At 48.5% G+C, this 18,003-nt stretch overlaps 2 protein-coding genes across 2 annotated transcripts in view; both read left to right on the forward strand.

The window, feature by feature from the left end:
• NUP133 (nucleoporin 133) overlaps positions 1–2,467 on the forward strand; it is a 29,894-nt gene extending 27,427 nt beyond the window's left edge. The window contains exons 25-26 of the mRNA XM_074537475.1: positions 1,098–1,186; positions 1,928–2,467. Coding sequence (XP_074393576.1) covers positions 1,098–1,186; positions 1,928–2,064 — 226 coding nt within the window. The 3' untranslated portion in view covers positions 2,065–2,467. The remainder of the gene's footprint in view (positions 1–1,097; positions 1,187–1,927) is intronic.
• A 3,668-nt stretch (positions 2,468–6,135) lies between these two features.
• On the forward strand, positions 6,136–8,542 carry ACTA1 (actin alpha 1, skeletal muscle). Its single transcript, XM_074537476.1, has 7 exons — positions 6,136–6,295; positions 6,379–6,521; positions 6,683–7,007; positions 7,153–7,314; positions 7,527–7,718; positions 7,828–8,009; positions 8,125–8,542. The coding sequence occupies exons 2-7, from the start codon at positions 6,393–6,395 to the stop codon at positions 8,266–8,268; spliced, it is 1,134 nt and encodes a 377-aa protein (XP_074393577.1). The 5' UTR covers positions 6,136–6,295; positions 6,379–6,392; the 3' UTR covers positions 8,269–8,542.
• The last annotated feature ends 9,461 nt before the right edge of the window (positions 8,543–18,003 follow it).

Here is an 18,003-nt window from a genome sequence, read left to right on the forward strand (position 1 = left end):
TAACTTGAGGGCTACAGATGGTGAGAAGGTTCTTGGGTAGGATGGAAAGCCTTGCTGAGTCAGCTCCTGATGCTCTGCTTGTGTCCTCACTGTCCTCCTCTGTGCCCAAGGGGAGAAAATCCCCCTTCCCTCCCTCCTTTCCTCACATTCTTCCCAGTGGAATTAAAGATGTAATCCTAGACATTTAGGAGCTGAAGAGACATCCGGGGTGAAACCAGTGAAGTACAGAGGATTTGTCAATAATAGCTTCTGGATCCAGGTTCAGATCTGTTACAGGCACGTCCCACAGGCCTGTGGTAGTTTCGGGAGTGATATGAGAGCCAGTTTTGTCTGACAGCTTAGCACATGGAACAGGAAATTTTAACAACTGAAAGGTTAGAATCACAGCAAAACAAGTTAGGTTGGTGTTGAGTTTAAACTGGAGCATATAAAGCACTACAAGGATGAAAAATTGTCATTTAAAACAATCTTCCTCTTAGAAAAATCTGTTTGGAATTTTTTTTTAATCACAGATGAGACTGGTATTCATGAGTCATTTAATCACAGGGTAGATAACCTTTGTTTTGTGATTGTGTGTGTTGTTACAGGCCTGCAGCTTAGATCTTGCAATTTTTCCCCATTTCTTTTCTCAGTGTTTGATATTTGTTTTGTTTTGATTTTTTTCACACTGGAGAATTGCTTCTCTTGCTTTATTCTACCAAAATGAAAAATCTACACTTTTATCGCCTCAGTTGTAAAATATAATTGCACACAGTAGGTAGTGCTTATCTCAATGGATAATACTTCTATATTATCAAAGAAATAATGTTGTTTTGTTGTGATTTTTAATGGTTTAAAAATGGGAAACATTTCTGTTCTCCTCCTAACTAGACTACATTATAGTAGAGCAGTTTTGTTCCAGTTTTACTAGAATAATGACTAATTAACACTAATTAGAAAAAAACTCTTGTTTGAGCTATAACCAAGCACATAATGCTTCCATATGGACATGTATTAATCACCTTTGATAATTTATCTAATTTTCCTGTGTTTTCTTGTTAGTGTTCCTATTATTTTGTCTGTGTAATTCTTTCTCAAAATTATTCTTCGACTTTCAGATGGTCCTGTCCAGATGGTAGAGATGATCCAATTGAGGCATCTAAAGATAGTATATTTGTGAAAATACTACAGAAGCTGTTGAAAGAAGGTAAAGTGTATTTAAATATAATTGAATGAAGTTGTTGTTTCAAAAGCTAATTGACTGACACTCGGTAGGACTTAATCTATTTTAGCCTTTTTTTTTTGCTTTTGTTTTTTCTCTCCAAAAGCCAAACCAAAAAAAATACACCTCCCATTCTCCACTTAAAGCTGACTATAGGAAGTTATGGCCATGGAATTTACAGCTGGAGGAGGGAGGGAGAGAAGGGAAGCAACTGGGAGTCAAAGCCTGTTTCAAATATTACTGCATAGAAACTTTTTGCAGAACACATAAGGCTTCATGTGAAAAACACAAAACTCAAGTACTTCAGAAAAGTTCCAGTTTTGTGTGTTCAATCCTGTCGATTCCCTTGCATTCTTTTAAGACTTGCACGCCCTATGCTGGAACTGTTGCAACTGATATATAGTTATTTTATGACTGAGCTTTCTTTTCTCTTGCCTTTCTTTTATTTTTATTTATTTTACTTTGATGAAGTGCTATGTAAAGACTTGTATTTATGGTTTAATCACTGAATTACTGAACTCTAGATAAAAAAAAAATTAACTCTGTTTTACAGGGTACTTAAGCTTTATTGTATTTCTTGACATGTATAATAGAGTCAGAGCTTCCCAATTCCAAAAGAGTAATTTAGCTGTGATGGAAGCAGGGTGTTTACTTAAAAATTATATTAACTACTAATGCAAAGTACTTTAATCAGAGATATAATAAATTTTTTGTTTTGTTTTGTAGGAGTTCAGTTAAGTGAGTATTTACCAGAGGTAAAGGACTTGCTTCAAGCAAATGAACTTGGCAACTTGAAATACAACTCTTACTTCGAATTTGTGTTAAAAGCAAACTATGAACTCTATGTTCAGGGACAAGCATGATTCTCACTGGGATTTTAAAATACTTTTTCTAAAGAACTCTTAAATTCATGTTTACTTTTTTATATTCTGTTTGGTTTTTTGCTAAAGCTTTGTGATAAAGTCTGTATGAGTAATAATACATGGTCTTAAATGTATAGACATTGATGCTTTAGTCAGGGGACGCAGAGTTGTGTTTTCAGGCGAAATAAAAATAAAGTTTTCATTTTCTGTGCCTTTCATAAAATTGCTGGTTTGTGTATCTTAGAACGTGTCCCGTCTGAGACTCAAGGATACATACAGGGTGAAAATCACACACAGGGTAAAAATCAGGGACCCACTGCAAGAGGGTAGGAAACTTGTGTTGTCACTGCTGGGGCTGTGATTTCAGTTCAGAGAAAAGACTGAACACATTGATGCTGGGTGACTGTGTACATTACTTGAGAAACAACAGGTAATTCTATCAGATTACTCCACTCTTTCTTTTTGCAACATTTCTTTCCTAGTAGAAACTAGGTAATTTTAGTTTTGCATTTTTGTTATTTGCACAAAAAGGATAACTGGCTTTTCACTGATCACTCAGCTTGTCTGTGACAGAAAGGAATAAAGTGCAGCTCTCCTTCAAGGCCTTCTGGTCCAGTAAATACTCCATTCTTTCAGTTCATATCTGTTAAATTAAACTTTTTCCAAACATTTTAGTATAGTATCCATTTAACTTCCCTTTAAGCTATTTCTAGCATACATGTAAAATGGGATTAGCAGCTCACCATGCAGTAATTCACAGCAACTGCTTGTGCTTAGGCTCAGAAGAAACCTCGAAAGCATTTATGAAAGTGTGGGAGTACAGCATGATCTTCCTTACTCCCATGCCTTGGTCTCTACTGCTAGACACTACTGTTTTCCTTTTTAACCCCACTGCCCCAGTTAGTTATCTCTGACATGGGAATAATTTTTTTTTAAAAACAATTTGTCAATTATTCTGACTAACAGCAGAATTTAGTGTTTCAATAAAAGTTACTGCAATCTGATGTGTTGCCCCTTTCTTTTACATGTAGCTCAAGAGCCAGAAAGTGACTGCAGAGCAACTTGCACGCCCTTATGTTTTACTTGTCTGGCTCCATGCCTGCTGCAACAACTTGATCTAACAGCTGAGAAGGTCAGAAGTTAAATTGGTTGAAGAGAATCCAGTTTCTAGTTTTAAAAGCACAGCTCCTCTTCCGTGGCTTCCCCTCCTCCCTGTACTAATACAGTAAGCTGGGCTGAGAGTCTGAACATGTTTGGAAGAATAGATTTATGTAGAGAGGTTCAAACTAATATGGGAAAGAAATGCAATAGCAGTCATCTTCTAAGATTGTTCTGAGCAGCAAGCTTTGCTCTTCTGCAGTCTTGCATGGCTGGGAAGTGTAACTCCCAGCTCTGGCTTCAAAGGAGTCACTCATTTAAAGCCTTGGAGGAATTCCACGTGTTCGCCTGAATGTCACTTTGAGGGCGGTTTCACATCGATAAACTTAAGAGGGTTTTGGGAGAAAGGGACTAATGGAAGAAGTGATTGCTTGCCCCTGCCAAAATATGTTCTGCCTTAACTCTTCCTAGACTCCTGAATTTTGCTTGAAGAGCAATCTCTGACTGTCCACCATACATCACTCTGGGGATATGTCATATCTTCCTAGACTTTTAGCCAGCTCTCTGCGTTCTGTCAGGAGTGGCAGGGCAAGCAGTTCTGATCATGCTTATCCATTGTTTCAAAGTGCGTGGGTTCCCTGCTGGATCATGTTTATCATGGCTGGTGTAAAAGTATTATCCAGGTTTTTGGGAAAGGATGAGCTGTGTAGGGTTTTCAACTGTTTTACTCTACTGCTGGGTTGGGAGGCACTTGGCGTTTATACAACAGCTTTCCATCTGACTATTGCCAAAACAGAAGGCTACTTACAATGAGTTTACTTAAACAAAGCCTCATTAAAATAACTTCCATGTCTAAACAGATGTTTAATGTTCTTGTACTAGTAATGTTGAACTGGTTCTCTATTCTGTTGGAAAGTTTGAAGAGTCTGGGACTCAGGGTTATTCCTCCTCTCTGTCCTCTGCTTCATTATGTAATAAACTGTGCTGGTGCAGAACTCGTGTCTCAGATTACTGCTCCAGAAGGATGCCTTCATTTACCACTGCATATGGAAGGTGGCAAATGCCACAGCTCTAGCTTGTTTCTAAGTGTAACAAAAACAAACTTGTGACAAAAAGATGAGGGTTAAAACTGCCTGAGGGGGATGGATTACTCCTCTTGAATAAGGATATAGGTTGGTTCTTAAATAGTTATTTTTTCAGTAATGGAGAGCATGCAAGGTACGGGAGGTACACATTTGCATCCTTTGTTGTCACCAGAGCAGCAGGAAAGTTTTTCAGTTCTTATTTGTGATCAGTTTCAGAAGCTATGCATGGTGGATAATGAGTTCTTTGTGCCCTGTACTGGAAACTAACTCCAACTGAGACAAAAACCACATTCATTTAGTGAATCCAGATAAACATCAGATCTACCTGCAGAAAATTATATTTTACTTAGAAGTGGGAGAATTTGACATTGCCATTTGGGTACTGTGCTGTAAACTAGATTGGGGTAGAGAGAAAATAAAAGGGAACAGAAGGAATAGAGTGGGTTTATGCTTGCATCATGTTTCATTGCAGGATTAAGGATGTTTATCTTTCAGCGGCGTTCGAGTTTCTGTTACTTGATTTCTGATTCAACACAACCAGCCATATTATGGAAACCACAATGAAGCACTGCAGTTCTGTAAATAGATTTGGTGGTTGTGATGCCTTTAAGTGCACTCAGGCTTCCGATTTTTGTACTGCCAGTTGTTGATGACAGAACTGAAGAATAATACAAGTTGAGGAACAGGGCGAGAGAAGAGCACATTTTAATAACAACTTGACGGGAATTCAAAATCTATAGCAGAAGGAATTAAATGGCTGCCAGAGGTAAAGAAGGATGCTGTCAACCTGGAGGATGCAAAAGTTAAACAGAGGAGAAGAAAAGTTGTCTGCTTCTCTGCTGAGCTGTCTGCTCTGCCTTGCAGTGGAGGAAATCACCTGCAGAAGTACCTTCACTCGCAGGAGACTCCTCAGAGCACAGTGCTTCTAGCCTACTATTCCTCTTCCTTCTTGCCTGACTCCCTAAATTTTCAAAGGATTTACACTTGACTGTGTCTTCAGGGAGGATCATGAAGGTTGATTTGCATCAACATGGTGTCAGGGTTGCAAATCTGCTTGCATTACTGCCTCTTCTCTCCTTGGAAACCAAGTATCTGTAAAATCTTCCAAGTGTCCCACGTGGAACCTCTGCCTAAATACCCCGTAGCTGAAGGAAATGAACTGTTCCTTTTCACTTGCATAGTACCTTCAGCTCGTCAGAGATGACTTGCCTGTGAGACCACACTCCTTTTGGAAAGGGTGAGCCACAGGGATGGCTGAAGGGTTCCCGTGTTGCCTGGCCGAGCTCAGCAGCCAGCAATGGGCACTTGTAATGGCACCAGCATTCACCACTACGTCAGGCTTCTGGGATCAGACCAGGATTAATCCTTTACCGGGCTTCTCTTCAGGCATTTGTCTGACAGATGTTATCCCGCGCATTTATTTTCCATTTTTAAATCACAGCAAGGAAACCATGCACGGCTTTAACTTCATGTGTAAAGTTGTGGGTTTTGCATGGGCTGTCGCCGTGTGCCCTGCAAGCCAGGGATCCACCTTGTCACTTCACTTCTCTCCCAGTTCCCTTTCTCCCCCTGGGCTCACCTACAGCCATGGGAAGGCCCGGGAGGGGGGCGTTTCCCTTCGCAGCCCCGAGCCTGGGCACGTGGTGGCCGCGGAGCCGATGCCCGCTCTCCCCGTGCCCCGCCGAGCCCCGCGGCGCTCCCGGCCGCCCCCACCTGCTTTGCCCTTAACGGGGCCGGTGCTGCCGGGGGATTATTTCGGCGCGGGCCGCAGGCGGTGGCGGGGGGGGCTCGGCAGACGCGCCTTATACGGCCGGGCCCGGCTCACCTGGGCCGGGGCCAGGAGCGCCTTCTTTGGGCACCGCCGGGCCGGGGCCGCGCCGGGCCCGACACCAAATATGGGGACGGCCGGGGCCGCATTCCTGGGGGCCGGTCGCTGCCGCCGCCCGCCGTGATAAAAGGCTCGGCGGCGGCCGCGGCGGCCACGAGTGACCCGGCGAGGAGCGGAGCCTCTCTCTCTGCCCGACGCGCGCAGCCCACAGCCAGCCCAGGTAAGCCCCGGCCCCGCCGCCACCGCCTCCGCCCGCGGCTGCCGAGCGCCGTGAGGCTCAGCCCCGCTGCCTGTGCCCCGCAGACACAGCCGAGACCATGTGTGACGAGGACGAGACCACCGCGCTCGTGTGCGACAACGGCTCCGGCCTGGTGAAGGCTGGCTTCGCCGGGGACGATGCCCCCAGGGCCGTGTTCCCCTCCATCGTCGGCCGCCCCCGCCACCAGGTACGGCGCGCTCCCCCTCCGAGCCTCCCCGCACGCCCTGCCACGGCCGTGGCTGCGGATCCCTGCTGCCTTCCAGCCCTCGGCATCCTCCCGTCCTGCTGGGGAGCCCCGAGCTGCTGCCCGTGGAGAGGTTGCTGAGCCCCCGCTTTCCTCCCCTGCAGGGCGTCATGGTGGGTATGGGTCAGAAGGACTCCTACGTAGGAGACGAAGCCCAGAGCAAGAGAGGTATCCTGACCCTGAAGTACCCCATTGAACACGGCATCATCACAAACTGGGACGACATGGAGAAGATCTGGCACCACACCTTCTACAATGAGCTGCGTGTCGCCCCAGAGGAGCACCCCACTCTGCTCACTGAGGCCCCCCTTAACCCCAAAGCCAACCGTGAAAAGATGACCCAAATCATGTTTGAGACCTTCAACGTCCCTGCCATGTATGTGGCCATCCAGGCTGTGCTGTCCCTGTACGCCTCTGGCCGTACCACTGGTGAGTGCAAAGTCCTGCTGGCTCCTCTTCCCTGAGCAGGGATGCCCAAGACTGGTCCCCTACCTCTGAAGGAGCCCCAAGGAAAATCCCAGGGCAGGACCCTCTGTGGCCACATCTCTCACACGGCTGCTTCTTGTCTCCGCAGGTATCGTGCTGGACTCTGGTGATGGTGTGACACACAATGTCCCCATCTATGAAGGGTATGCCCTGCCCCACGCCATCATGCGCTTGGATCTGGCCGGCCGCGACCTCACGGATTACCTGATGAAGATCCTGACTGAGCGTGGCTATTCCTTTGTCACCACAGGTAAGCACCATTCCCTCCTCCAAAAAGTTCCCTCTCGCTTCCAGCCCTCACACTTCTAGAGATGCTCTCACCCCGTTGCAAGCCCCAGAAACAGTTCCCAGGGGGAGCTTATGTGTGCTTGGGGGTCTGAAATGCCAGCACAGCTATGGGAGCAGCACAATGCTCCCTGTTCCTCCTCTGCAAACACTGATGCCTTTGCTCCCCCCTAACAGCTGAACGTGAGATTGTCCGTGACATCAAGGAGAAGCTGTGCTATGTGGCTCTGGACTTTGAGAACGAGATGGCCACCGCTGCCTCTTCCTCCTCCCTCGAGAAGAGCTACGAGCTGCCTGATGGGCAGGTCATCACCATCGGCAATGAGCGTTTCCGCTGCCCAGAAACCCTCTTCCAGCCTTCCTTCATTGGTGCGTGCCCCCCTCCCTCTCTCTTCCCTTGGCAGCTCTCCCCTCTCTCCAGAGTCACCCTGCAGAGCTCTCGCTTTGCGCTTAACCTGTGCCTGCCTGTTTCTCCCAGGTATGGAGTCTGCAGGTATCCATGAGACCACCTACAACAGCATCATGAAGTGTGACATCGACATCAGGAAGGACCTGTACGCCAACAACGTCATGTCTGGGGGTACCACCATGTACCCAGGTATTGCTGACCGCATGCAGAAGGAGATCACAGCCCTGGCCCCCAGCACGATGAAGATCAAGGTAAGGCAGGAGCACGCAGCTCTCGGGAGCAGCTGGATGGGGCTGTGCCCAGCCCCGTGCCCGCCCCCACAGCAGAGTCCTGTGTACTGATCCCGGCTCTCTTGGTGTTTTCCAGATCATTGCCCCACCTGAGCGTAAGTACTCCGTCTGGATCGGCGGCTCCATCCTGGCCTCCCTGTCCACCTTCCAGCAGATGTGGATCACAAAGCAGGAATACGATGAAGCTGGCCCATCCATTGTCCACCGCAAATGCTTCTAAACATGTTTACATGATCACTTTGCCAACCACGCTCAGGATGACAACCTTCAAGGTTGCAGGCGGCTGAGGGCCTGCAACAGCCATGTAACTTTCTATTTTGTAACAATTTCTGGTTACTGTTGCTGCAAAGCTCCATGTGACACAGTGTATGTAAAGTGTACATAAATTAATTTATTTTATCTCGTTTTGTTTGTTTTTAAAACCAATGCCCTGTGGAAGGAAACAAAAAACTTCAAGAAGCATTAAATCATCTGTCATTCTGTCACACCCCTAATGCTGTGTTTGTCATCATTTGCTCGGGTTCTTCCATCGCTTGTGGATTTGGCGTGGGGATGGCGGGGCTGAAGTCCCCAGATAGGAGGGGGGCTAGGGAGGGGACGGGACCTCAGCCAAAGCAGCCAGCTCTGTGACTCCTTGGGCTGCAGGCTGCTCCGTGGCACCGAGGGCAGTGCAGCATCATCACACTGCTGCCACAGGGGTGCCCCAATGCTCTGCAGTGCGCCGGTCCCAGGCGGGAAAGGGTTACCTGGAGCCTTCGCTTGCAAAACATTTCTTTTGGCTCAGCCTGCCAGAAAAGTAGCCCTGGCATGCTCCCGAGGAAGGCAAGGCTGGGGCTGAGGGCAGGTGGCGGGTGCAGGTTAAATAAAGAGCTTTCCACTCCACTTATGGGAAGCCCACCTGCCGCGGTGCTGTCCCGGGGGCCGGGGGCAGCCAGGGCCACTTCCTCACCCTGCCTGACACGCTTGCCCTTGCCAGTGGTCACGCACAGGGAGCTGCCTGCTGAGGAACCACCCCCTCCTCTGCCCCCTCGAACCACCCCTGCCCTTCCCGGGATCACGTCCTGTGCTCAGGAACTCCCCAGGAGCCCCAAGGAAAATCCCAGGGGCTTCCCCTCGCCTGCCCTGTTTGCCGGTGGGGAGGCAGAGCCGAATGGGAGGAAGGAAAGATGCTCCTGGCCTGTCTCATTTCTCTCTTATGGGCAAGGGTGCTCTGGGACCCCCTTTATTTCCAGCATTCACACACACACACACCCCCCAGGTGTTCCCTCTGGGAGCTCCCCTCCCTCTGGGAGCCATCCCAAAGCCCTGCCAGGCTCGGCACATGTTCCCAGGTCAGGACACACGTGCAGGAGCCACCAGCCTTTGAAGGGGGAGGACTCCTGGAGCACAGGACCCTGTTATAAAGCAGTGCCTGAGCTTTGGGGTGTTCTTTTGCTGTGGGAGACAGCAGCACTAGGGAAAGAAGAGATGATTTTCAGATGAACTTCCAGCCCAGGAAGGTTTTTTTGCTCTGCTGTGGCTATGCTAAGGGTGCATTTGTTTTGCATTTTGGCTGGTTTTACTTGCATTAAATGAGACCCATACACGAGCTCACTTTTTTGTTTAGCACTGTCCCAAAGCAAAAGCCTGTGGGAGGAGCTGCCCCAGTCCTTCCCGGGCACCTGAGAGCAGGGAGGGCCACAGGGCAGCCCTAAGGGCTCTCAGTGCCTGGGGAGGGACTGGAAATCAGTTTTTCCTCAAAAAACAGTTGCTTCTAAAAAGGCAAACACAAACTCTTGCTGCCATTTATGTAGCGGCACAAAATCCATCTGTCAGCTCCCTGTTGGGATTTTGGGAGGTGCTCAGGATTAAGTCCTCAGTACCTGACCCCTGATCTCAGGTTCAGCTGTGCCTTAGGTGGTGTTGAGAGATGGATTTTTGGACGTGCTTCTGCTATTTAACTAAGAGATTCGTTTAAAAGCACAGATAAAAGTTAGCTTAGAACAGTAGCCTTGTGAGTTAGACAGCATTCTCAGACCCCTCTTTTTCACCTATAATATTAATTTATGGCCCTAAACTCACAATAGAACAGGCTGATTTTTGAAAGGAGGAGTGGTGCTGAGCTCTCTCTCATCTCAAGCCTGATCAAAATCAAAAGGACCAGGAGATGCTTACTCCATCTGAATGATGACCTATATTTTGCAGCGCCAAACTTGGGTTTAGGACCCCTCATGAGCACAGCTGTGGACAGAGGTGAGTTCTGCTTTGCACTGAGACTGCCTTGCACTGAGAGACTGATGCTGCCACTGCCATGTCATTGTCTGCTGCCTCTAACAGCAGCATTTGGTGCCACTCTAACCCACAGCATCAGACATTCTCCTCAGCCCCTGTGCCAGTTTCATGTGAAGATAACTGACCTGAAGTACATTCTTACAGCTGAAAAGAAATGTCTGGTTTGTTGTTTTAGTTGCTTAATCAGTGAACAGGGATGCCATGCCACTATGAAATCACCCTGTTCAAGTTTTAATTTCAAACTGAAACACTTTCTTTATCCTGAAACCAGTCTTTATTTGGCCTTGGGGTTTTCATTAATATTTGTAGCAATTGAAGACACAGATTATTTGGAAACAGGTGAGTTGGGTTTTCATATGGCTCACAAGCCCCATTGCTGGGAAGGTGGTTTGGAGGATTTTGCTTGTGCACAGTGGCCTGGGTTTGGTGTTTATTGTGCAGTTCTCAGGAATTTCATTGCCCTCCCTGTGCCTCTGACAGTGCAGGTAGCAGCAGGCAAAGGATCCTCAGGACCCAAAGGATCCCCAAGTCCAGCATCCTCTATTTTGAGACAGGCAAAGGGATAAATGGGGCATCAGAGGAGTAAAAGGGGATAAAGGAAGGATGCAGGACACTCACCTACTGTGGGAGGGAGGGTAACAAAGGAGAATGGCTCTTCCCTGCACCAAAAACCTCCTCTGCAGCTCACTGCTGGCTCCACAGCCATCTGCATCCAGGGCTGGACCAGTGCTGGAAACCCTCCATAACCTCAGTCTACATCCAGTGGGCAAGGTAAGAAGACCTGGCATCAGTGCAGCCCCACTACTGTGTGCTCTGCTGACTGTGCCTCCCATGGAGGTTTGGCCAGTAATATTTATTAAAAGAATTTTACCAAAGGGACAAAATAGAGGCCACTTGAAAATTAGCATCACTTTTCACAGGAAACTCCTAAAGTGAGGCATTAAATGAAGACCTTCAAAAATTCAAACAATTTTATTTTATAGGAAAATTTTGTGCTGTTTCTATTTCATTAATCCACGGGGAAAAATAATTGAATTGAACATTTCTTGTTAGGGTTTACTTGTTTATTTATTTATTTTGAACCAAATAGGCATTTTTTCTTAAAAAAAAAGAAAGAGCTATGCAATTGTATGGATTTTCCTGGCTGATCTCCTGGGGCTGGAAAATGGAGTGCACAAGGGTGACTGTAACCTATTGATCAGGCAGTGGATAACTGCAGGCAGCGCTGGTGTGCAGGGCTCCCACGTGGGGCAGATGCCACTCAGTGTGGGCGGCTTTGGCAACAGGACCATTGGAAATGTCCTCCAGCCTTGAGTGCTTCCCTGGGAATTTCTGGTGGCTTTGGGGATCCTCTTCAGACCCTCATGGCCAGAACATATTTTGGAGGGACCAAAATGTTCTGGCTGCAGGCTTGGGGAAGTATCTGTATTTGCAGCTTGCTAGGACTCTGTTTTTCATTTGTCCAGGATCTGAAAATTAGGCAGCTGCTGATTGCTCTGTGGCAGGGAGAGCTGGAGCATCACTGGCTCCCACTCAGGCTGTGGGCTGTGTGTGATGGGGATGAGCAGATGTTGGGGAAATCTTTCATTTCCCCCTCCAGGGCACCCTGTCAGCCCTAAACTACCCTGCCCAGTGCAGATGTGGGGCCAGCAGCGATCAAACCCCCTTGCTGGCTGTGGTGGCTCTGGCAGCTCACCCTGTGTGCTTGCAGGGCCCACAGCCAAGCCCCGTCGTGTCTCAGCTGCTCAAGGCCACGCTCTGAAAATAAAGCTGCAGCTTGGAGGAAGCTCTGGCTGTTGATGTTCAGGGAGTGCCACAGGCAGCCCGGGAATGAGCCTCTCTGTAACCCCGCCGCAGGGAGCTGCGTATATATAGATCCCTGGAAGCAGCTTTCTTCCTTGGCACATCACTCCCACCCATAGCTCGCTCCAAACAAACACTCCCCTGTGCCCTCACTGCTTGGCTTCCAGCAGCTTCTCTCTCCTCCAGGGTAAACAAGGCTTTAAAGCTGAGAAATCTGCTGCTGGAGGGAGGAGGGCGAAGGGGGAAGATGGCCTTGCAAGAAGACTCTCGCGTGCTGAGCAGCCCAGAGCCAGCAGCAGCAGGCACCAATCAGCCCTGGAGCCCGGCTCACAGGCACGGGGAGCTGGGCTGTACTTGCAGCGAACTCACGCCCTGTCACCCTCCTGCTGGGCTGTCCCCTCCCCAAAGCAGCTGTAGGGCTTCAGGTGTGTGGGGAGATCCCGGTGTGGGTGTAGCCCTGCTCTTTTCCCAGGGGAAGAGCTGCCCAGGAGCAGGCAGGCAGGGACCGCCAGGGTGCTCCCATGGGCAGAGAGGTGCTGGTCACAGGAGAGTCACCCTTCCCCTCACACCGCTGCCTCTCAAACCCCGGACACAGGCACTATCTCATCTATTTGAGTGCAGAATAAAGGCAGTTTGCTGCCTAAAGGGAGTACTGCTGCTTGGGGTGGCCAGCGCTGAGCTGCTGGTGCTGCATTGGGGAGGGCAGAGCTGGGGAGGGGAAGGGCAATGCAAGAACCATAGCACTGCCAGCTGTGCTGAGAGGGACAGACAGACAATGGCAGAACAGCCCTGCTCTTCCCAAACCTCCCTGTGCCTGCCTGCAGAGGGAAGGAAGGAGATCTGAAGCAGATGTGCTGCAGTGACATTACACAAAAGAAGCCCTCAAGGTTTCCCAGGGCAACTGTACCTGCTTCTGTAAGACTTTTAAATTCCCTTTAGCAGGAATAATCACAACAAAGAGTTACAATAACAGAGGCATAAGAGTCTAAAAGGGTTTGAGTTTGCTGGCATTGAACAATGCTGTCACTGTGCCTGCAGAGCAACACCAAAGGGCACCGTGGGGAGCTCTGCCTGCCCTGCACTACATTCTGTGCTGAAAATTGGGAGGTACAGGTGCTAAAGCTGCCCACTTTCTCACCACAAGTTTTTCAGAGTGGTCTGGAGGGACTGAAGCACTTTTCCAAAGGCAGGGAATTTCCTCTACAGGGATTTCTTGTCCTGGAAGCCCTTATCCTCAACACTAAAAAAATTTTAAAGCAACAACAAAAAAAAAAAAAAAAAAAAAATCTACTAAGAGCTACCAGAAATTCCTTATCCCAATCATTTTGAAGTAGTGATGGTATTATTCCTACTTAATCCCAGCAGCACTGCAGCAGGTGGCCATGTTTCTGTGACTGCAGGAACCAAGCAGTTCACACTGGAAAGCCAATTTTCTCCTTCCTTTCTCCTTTCCCATATCAAGCCTCCATCACAGTTTTCCTCTGTGACCATGAGCAAGTCAACATTCACAGCCCTGTTTGTTGCCAGCAAAGTGACTTTCCTATTTTCCATCTCAAAGGAAGATAAAGAAGAATAGCTAATGCCCATAAAGGGATTTGAGATGTTGTCATAGAAGGTGTTTGAGGAACGTGAAATACTTGTGATCCTAAATTTAGCTCTGAAAGTCATACAGACCAGTTTCCTGGCACAAATACCAGAGAAAGTTTTGAAATCTGAACGTTTTCCAATTGCAGCCACAAGCTGGAGGCTGCAGTAGCCACAGGTGGTCTGGAACCTCAGGCTGTGCCTCCTGCAGGTCCCTTGCCTTGCTGAGAGCCCAGACCTCCCTCCCAAGCTGTTCCCATCAGCAACCCAGAATTCCAGCAGTTTCTGTCCTTGTTCTGGGTTTGGTGCCTCTATATTGGGCCTCCAACAGCCCTTTGTGATAAGATTATTTTTCAAATCTAATAGAAGTGACAAATTTAGGAGAATTACGGTGTTCAAACCAGTCTGCTCAGGGACTATATGCAAAATCTTTCTTGGGATAAATCTTTTAGGAGAAACATGGCAATTGATTTTAGATCTTCTGCTTTGAGATACATTCCTTCTTTCCTTAATTTTTGTTAGGCCACTGAAGACAGCCCATCCTGGCCAAGACTGCATGGCCAAGGTGTTATGATTCCTCTGTTCACATTTGATGGGTTAAATGCCAGACAAGTTAATAAAGAAGATTGGTTCTGCTTAGACAGCAAAATATGGTATTAAGGGGAACTTGGAGCTAAATTCCAAAGTCAATTTTAAAAGGATGTAATTTGATCCTTGAGCTACTTATCTTCTGCTGACCCGTTGCTTTATCTTTTTTAGTGCCTGCTGCACAAGTGCCTGAGTGGAGAAGCAATTGTTTGACAGAAAGTTGATGCAACCCCTGCCACAAAACCTTGATCAGAATCCAGAAACCAGGTGTGGCTCTGCCCAAACTGAGGTGCTTGCTTTCTTCCCCAGTTGCAGCTTCCCATGGCAAAGGCTGCAGCAGGGCATGCGCAGCCCGGGGAGTGCACCTGCTGAATGTGCATCACCGTTTAAAAATAAAAAGGGGAGAGAAAAGAATAACATGGAAAATATTGCAAGGTCAGCAGATGGCAGGGGCAGGGCTCATGCCTGGGCAGGGGAGTTTGGGCAAGGACAGGACAATCCTGGGATGGAGGCATAGCCACGTAAAGGGGAGGTGTCTGGGATGTTCTGCAGCACAGAAGTAATGGAGAAGGCTCTGGGTGCTGCAGTGGCATTACACTCAGTATTCATTTCTGTTTGTGTGTCTTGGGTTGGCTCCATTTCAGCATGGCAGCAAAGCTTCAGCCCGTGTACCCAGTCTCAGATACCCTCTGCTGCCATGCAAACGTGCTGGAGTGGATTCAGCCCCACTGAAGCTGAGGGGGACCTGCAGATTTGAGTAATTTTTAAGTGCTTGAATGATCAGGTCCCAGACCAAGTAAAAAAGCCATAGCAATAAAAGCAATCACAAGAGGAAGCAGAAAGGAGAAAGAAGGAATAATTAATTTTGCTGCTGTAGGTCCAGAACCTGGCATGACTTGAGGCATGGAATATGTAAGATGTATGCATTGAATCACTTGCCTGTTCTGTAGAGATTTTATTGCTCATTTCATAATTCCCATCTATTTTTCTCCATTTTCTGTGGAAGAATCTGTCTGAATTAAGGATCAGTTGAGCAAATGAGGGTATAGAAGAAAACTGAAGAGCAGCAAGACCCAAGTCAGGACCACCAGGTGTTCTGTAGCAGTTGTAGTTTTGACAAATAAGATACATGGGTGGGGAAAAAAAAGCATTAAGAGAGAGAATGTTTTATGACATAATCGTTGTGCCATTGACTTTGTGCTGGGAAAGACGCTGAGCTGCAGTGCTGGAAGCAATGGCAGGCTCAGACTCCAAGGAAGGGTTTTCCTTTCTGACCCTGGTTTATCTCTGACCAGCACAATGGTGAGTGGCTTTGGAATAGCTTTGGAGAAAGCCACATGAATACACTGAGTGCACATGGGAAGGGGGTTTTTATATGGGAGGTGTAACTGTAAGGAGGGTTTGGTATTGCTAAATGAATATTTAAAGCAAGTGTCTGATAAGTTCTTCACTGGGAGTTTGACTTGTGAGTCATGTTGCACAGTCCCCAGCCATGCCCCTCTCTATTTATAAAGCCACGCCTTGCTATATCTGACTCTCTAAATAAGCCTTCAAGTTGTGGGGGGGATTCTAGTGGCACAGTGTGGGAACCAGGGAACAATTTGGAGGGGTAAGGTAAATTAAGTTGGAAAGGACACCACGAGTCACTGCAAGCTGACTGCCCTCTGAAGGCCAGATCAAATGGGCTGCTGGGCTTTTTCACCATGAAAAAGTCCAGGGGGCAGGGGTGGGTGGCTTCAGTCTGCTGGGCACAAGGGGGAGGAAGAAGAGCAGGGTGAAGGTTTGTCTGAGCTGAGCCCCTGCAGGTGTTGCAGGATGTGTGGAGGTCACTCCAGGGAAGCATGCCAACCATCCCAGCAGGCAGGGCTTCTCTCCCTGTGCACCGTGCCTGGAGGGAGGCTGGGGAGCTGCTGGAGCTGCTCCCTGCCCAGCCATGGAGTGTATGCACCCTCAGGGGGTCCCTGCTGGCATCTGCCCTAGCCCTGCACACACAGGGAGCCCTTTCCAGGTCACTGTCCCCAGCTGGCTGCGGCTGTGGGGAGCCTCGGTGCTGACAGGGCTGAGATGTGCAGCACAGGAGGGACTCATCCCCAGAGCTGCATCCTCCTCCCCAGCTGGCTGGAGTGCAATAAAGCCTGTTTCCAAATGCCGACAACTTAGTGGTTATCAAGTGGGTGCAGGACAGGGGAGATGAGGCAAAACCACATGAGGAATGCATGGAAATTGTACTGGGAAGCACAGCAGGGGTGCCAATAAAGGTAGAAGGAAGAGTCCTGATCTGCTTTGTCTATCTCTTCACAGACAACAGGCAAGGAGGGATGAACACATGAAAATTGCTTTTAAAAAGTGGTTTGGATGAATGCATGATCCTATTTTTTCCCTGACAGTCCTCTTTCCATAGTGATCATCTGCAAATGACTGGTAAATGAGAGAAGAGGGCTGAATGTGGGAGACATGAACATCCTGAGCCTGCCTTTGCAGAAGTGGGACCCCATCACATGTAAATGTTACCTGGGGAGACAAACACCATCACTCCAAATGTGCCTCCCTTCCTTCTTCTTCCTCCCACTTTCTATACTGACATGATGTCATATGGTCTGGAATATCCCTTTGGTCAGCTGGGCTCACCTGTCCCAGCTGTGTCCCCTCCCAGACTCCCACTCTCCCCCAGCTTCCTCACCAGTGTGGCAATAGAAACATCAGAAAAGGCCTTGTCTCTGTGTAAGCCTTGCTCAGCAATAACAAAAACATCTCCACATTATCAACCCTGTGTTCTGCACAAATCCAAAACACAGCCCCATACCAGCCACTGTGAAGAAAATGACCTCCACCTCAGCCAAAGCAGCACCTTGGGAAGCAGATCAGTGGGGTTACAGCATCCCCTGTTTCTGAGACTTCAGTGGCTGAAGGAACTGCTTTTATTCCTGCTCCCACCTTTCTGTGTGCCGGAGTTAACTCCTTTCTGCTGGATGTGGTTTGGCTCTGCAGGACTTCACAGGAAGCCAGTTTCTTTCTGTCCAGCTCAGCAGGGCAGCACTGCCACAGTGTTCATTCTCCTATCCTGAGTGCCCTCCTCCAAAGAGGTTTTGGAGCAGACCATGGGGCTGAGCACCACGGGGACGGCATTTGGAAGCAGTCCCACAGGGCTCTACACCTACAAATGAATGTGTGTTTCATCCATTTGAGCCAGAGGAATGTTTCTCTGGCCTTTCAGGGCATGGGGAGCAGGATTGTGGGGTTGACAAGGGTGCCCACACAGCTGTGGGGGTGCCAGGAGAGCCCCAAACTCCCTTTCTCCTCTCTCAGGGGTAAAGCCAGTCACCTCAGCAGCCACTGCTGGCAAAATGCCCTGCTCAGTAACTTCTCCTATGAGCCTGGCTCAGTGAAGCTTTTCTAGTTCTGTATCCCTCAAGCTTCTCACAGTGTCCATTGTCTCTGACCCAGGGCAGGTGGGGCAGCAGGTGAGTGTTGGTGCTGGGCAGGTTGTGACTGGCTCCACAGCAGCTCCTTTTCTACACTGCCCTTGGCCCCCTTCAGTGGCAAAATCAGCACAGAACTTTCCAGAGGGAGCCTGGCTGGTGCTTACAGTGATGCTCCTGGACGTGGATGGCTCACTTGGTGTGGGGTGGGGGGACAAGGGGCTCAGGGCTCCAGGGTGGATTTTTGCAGGGAGGAGTCTGGTTCACAGGAGGCTCAGGCTGGATTCCCA

This window comes from Zonotrichia albicollis, chromosome 3 (genome assembly GCF_047830755.1).
Source record: "Zonotrichia albicollis isolate bZonAlb1 chromosome 3, bZonAlb1.hap1, whole genome shotgun sequence".
In the NCBI taxonomy this organism is placed as follows: domain Eukaryota; kingdom Metazoa; phylum Chordata; class Aves; order Passeriformes; family Passerellidae; genus Zonotrichia; species Zonotrichia albicollis.

What these genes read in the sequence shown, in the direction of transcription:
- ACTA1 (XM_074537476.1), top strand. Translation starts at nt 6,393, where the DNA reads ATGTGTGACGAGGACGAGACCACCGCGCTCGTGTGCGACAACGGCTCC. An exon ending in CGCCTCTGGCCGTACCACTG is followed by an intron (nt 7,008 to 7,152) that starts GTGAGTGCAAAG and finishes TTGTCTCCGCAG; the next exon opens with GTATCGTGCTGGACTCTGGT. An exon ending in CCAGCACGATGAAGATCAAG is followed by an intron (nt 8,010 to 8,124) that starts GTAAGGCAGGAG and finishes GGTGTTTTCCAG; the next exon opens with ATCATTGCCCCACCTGAGCG.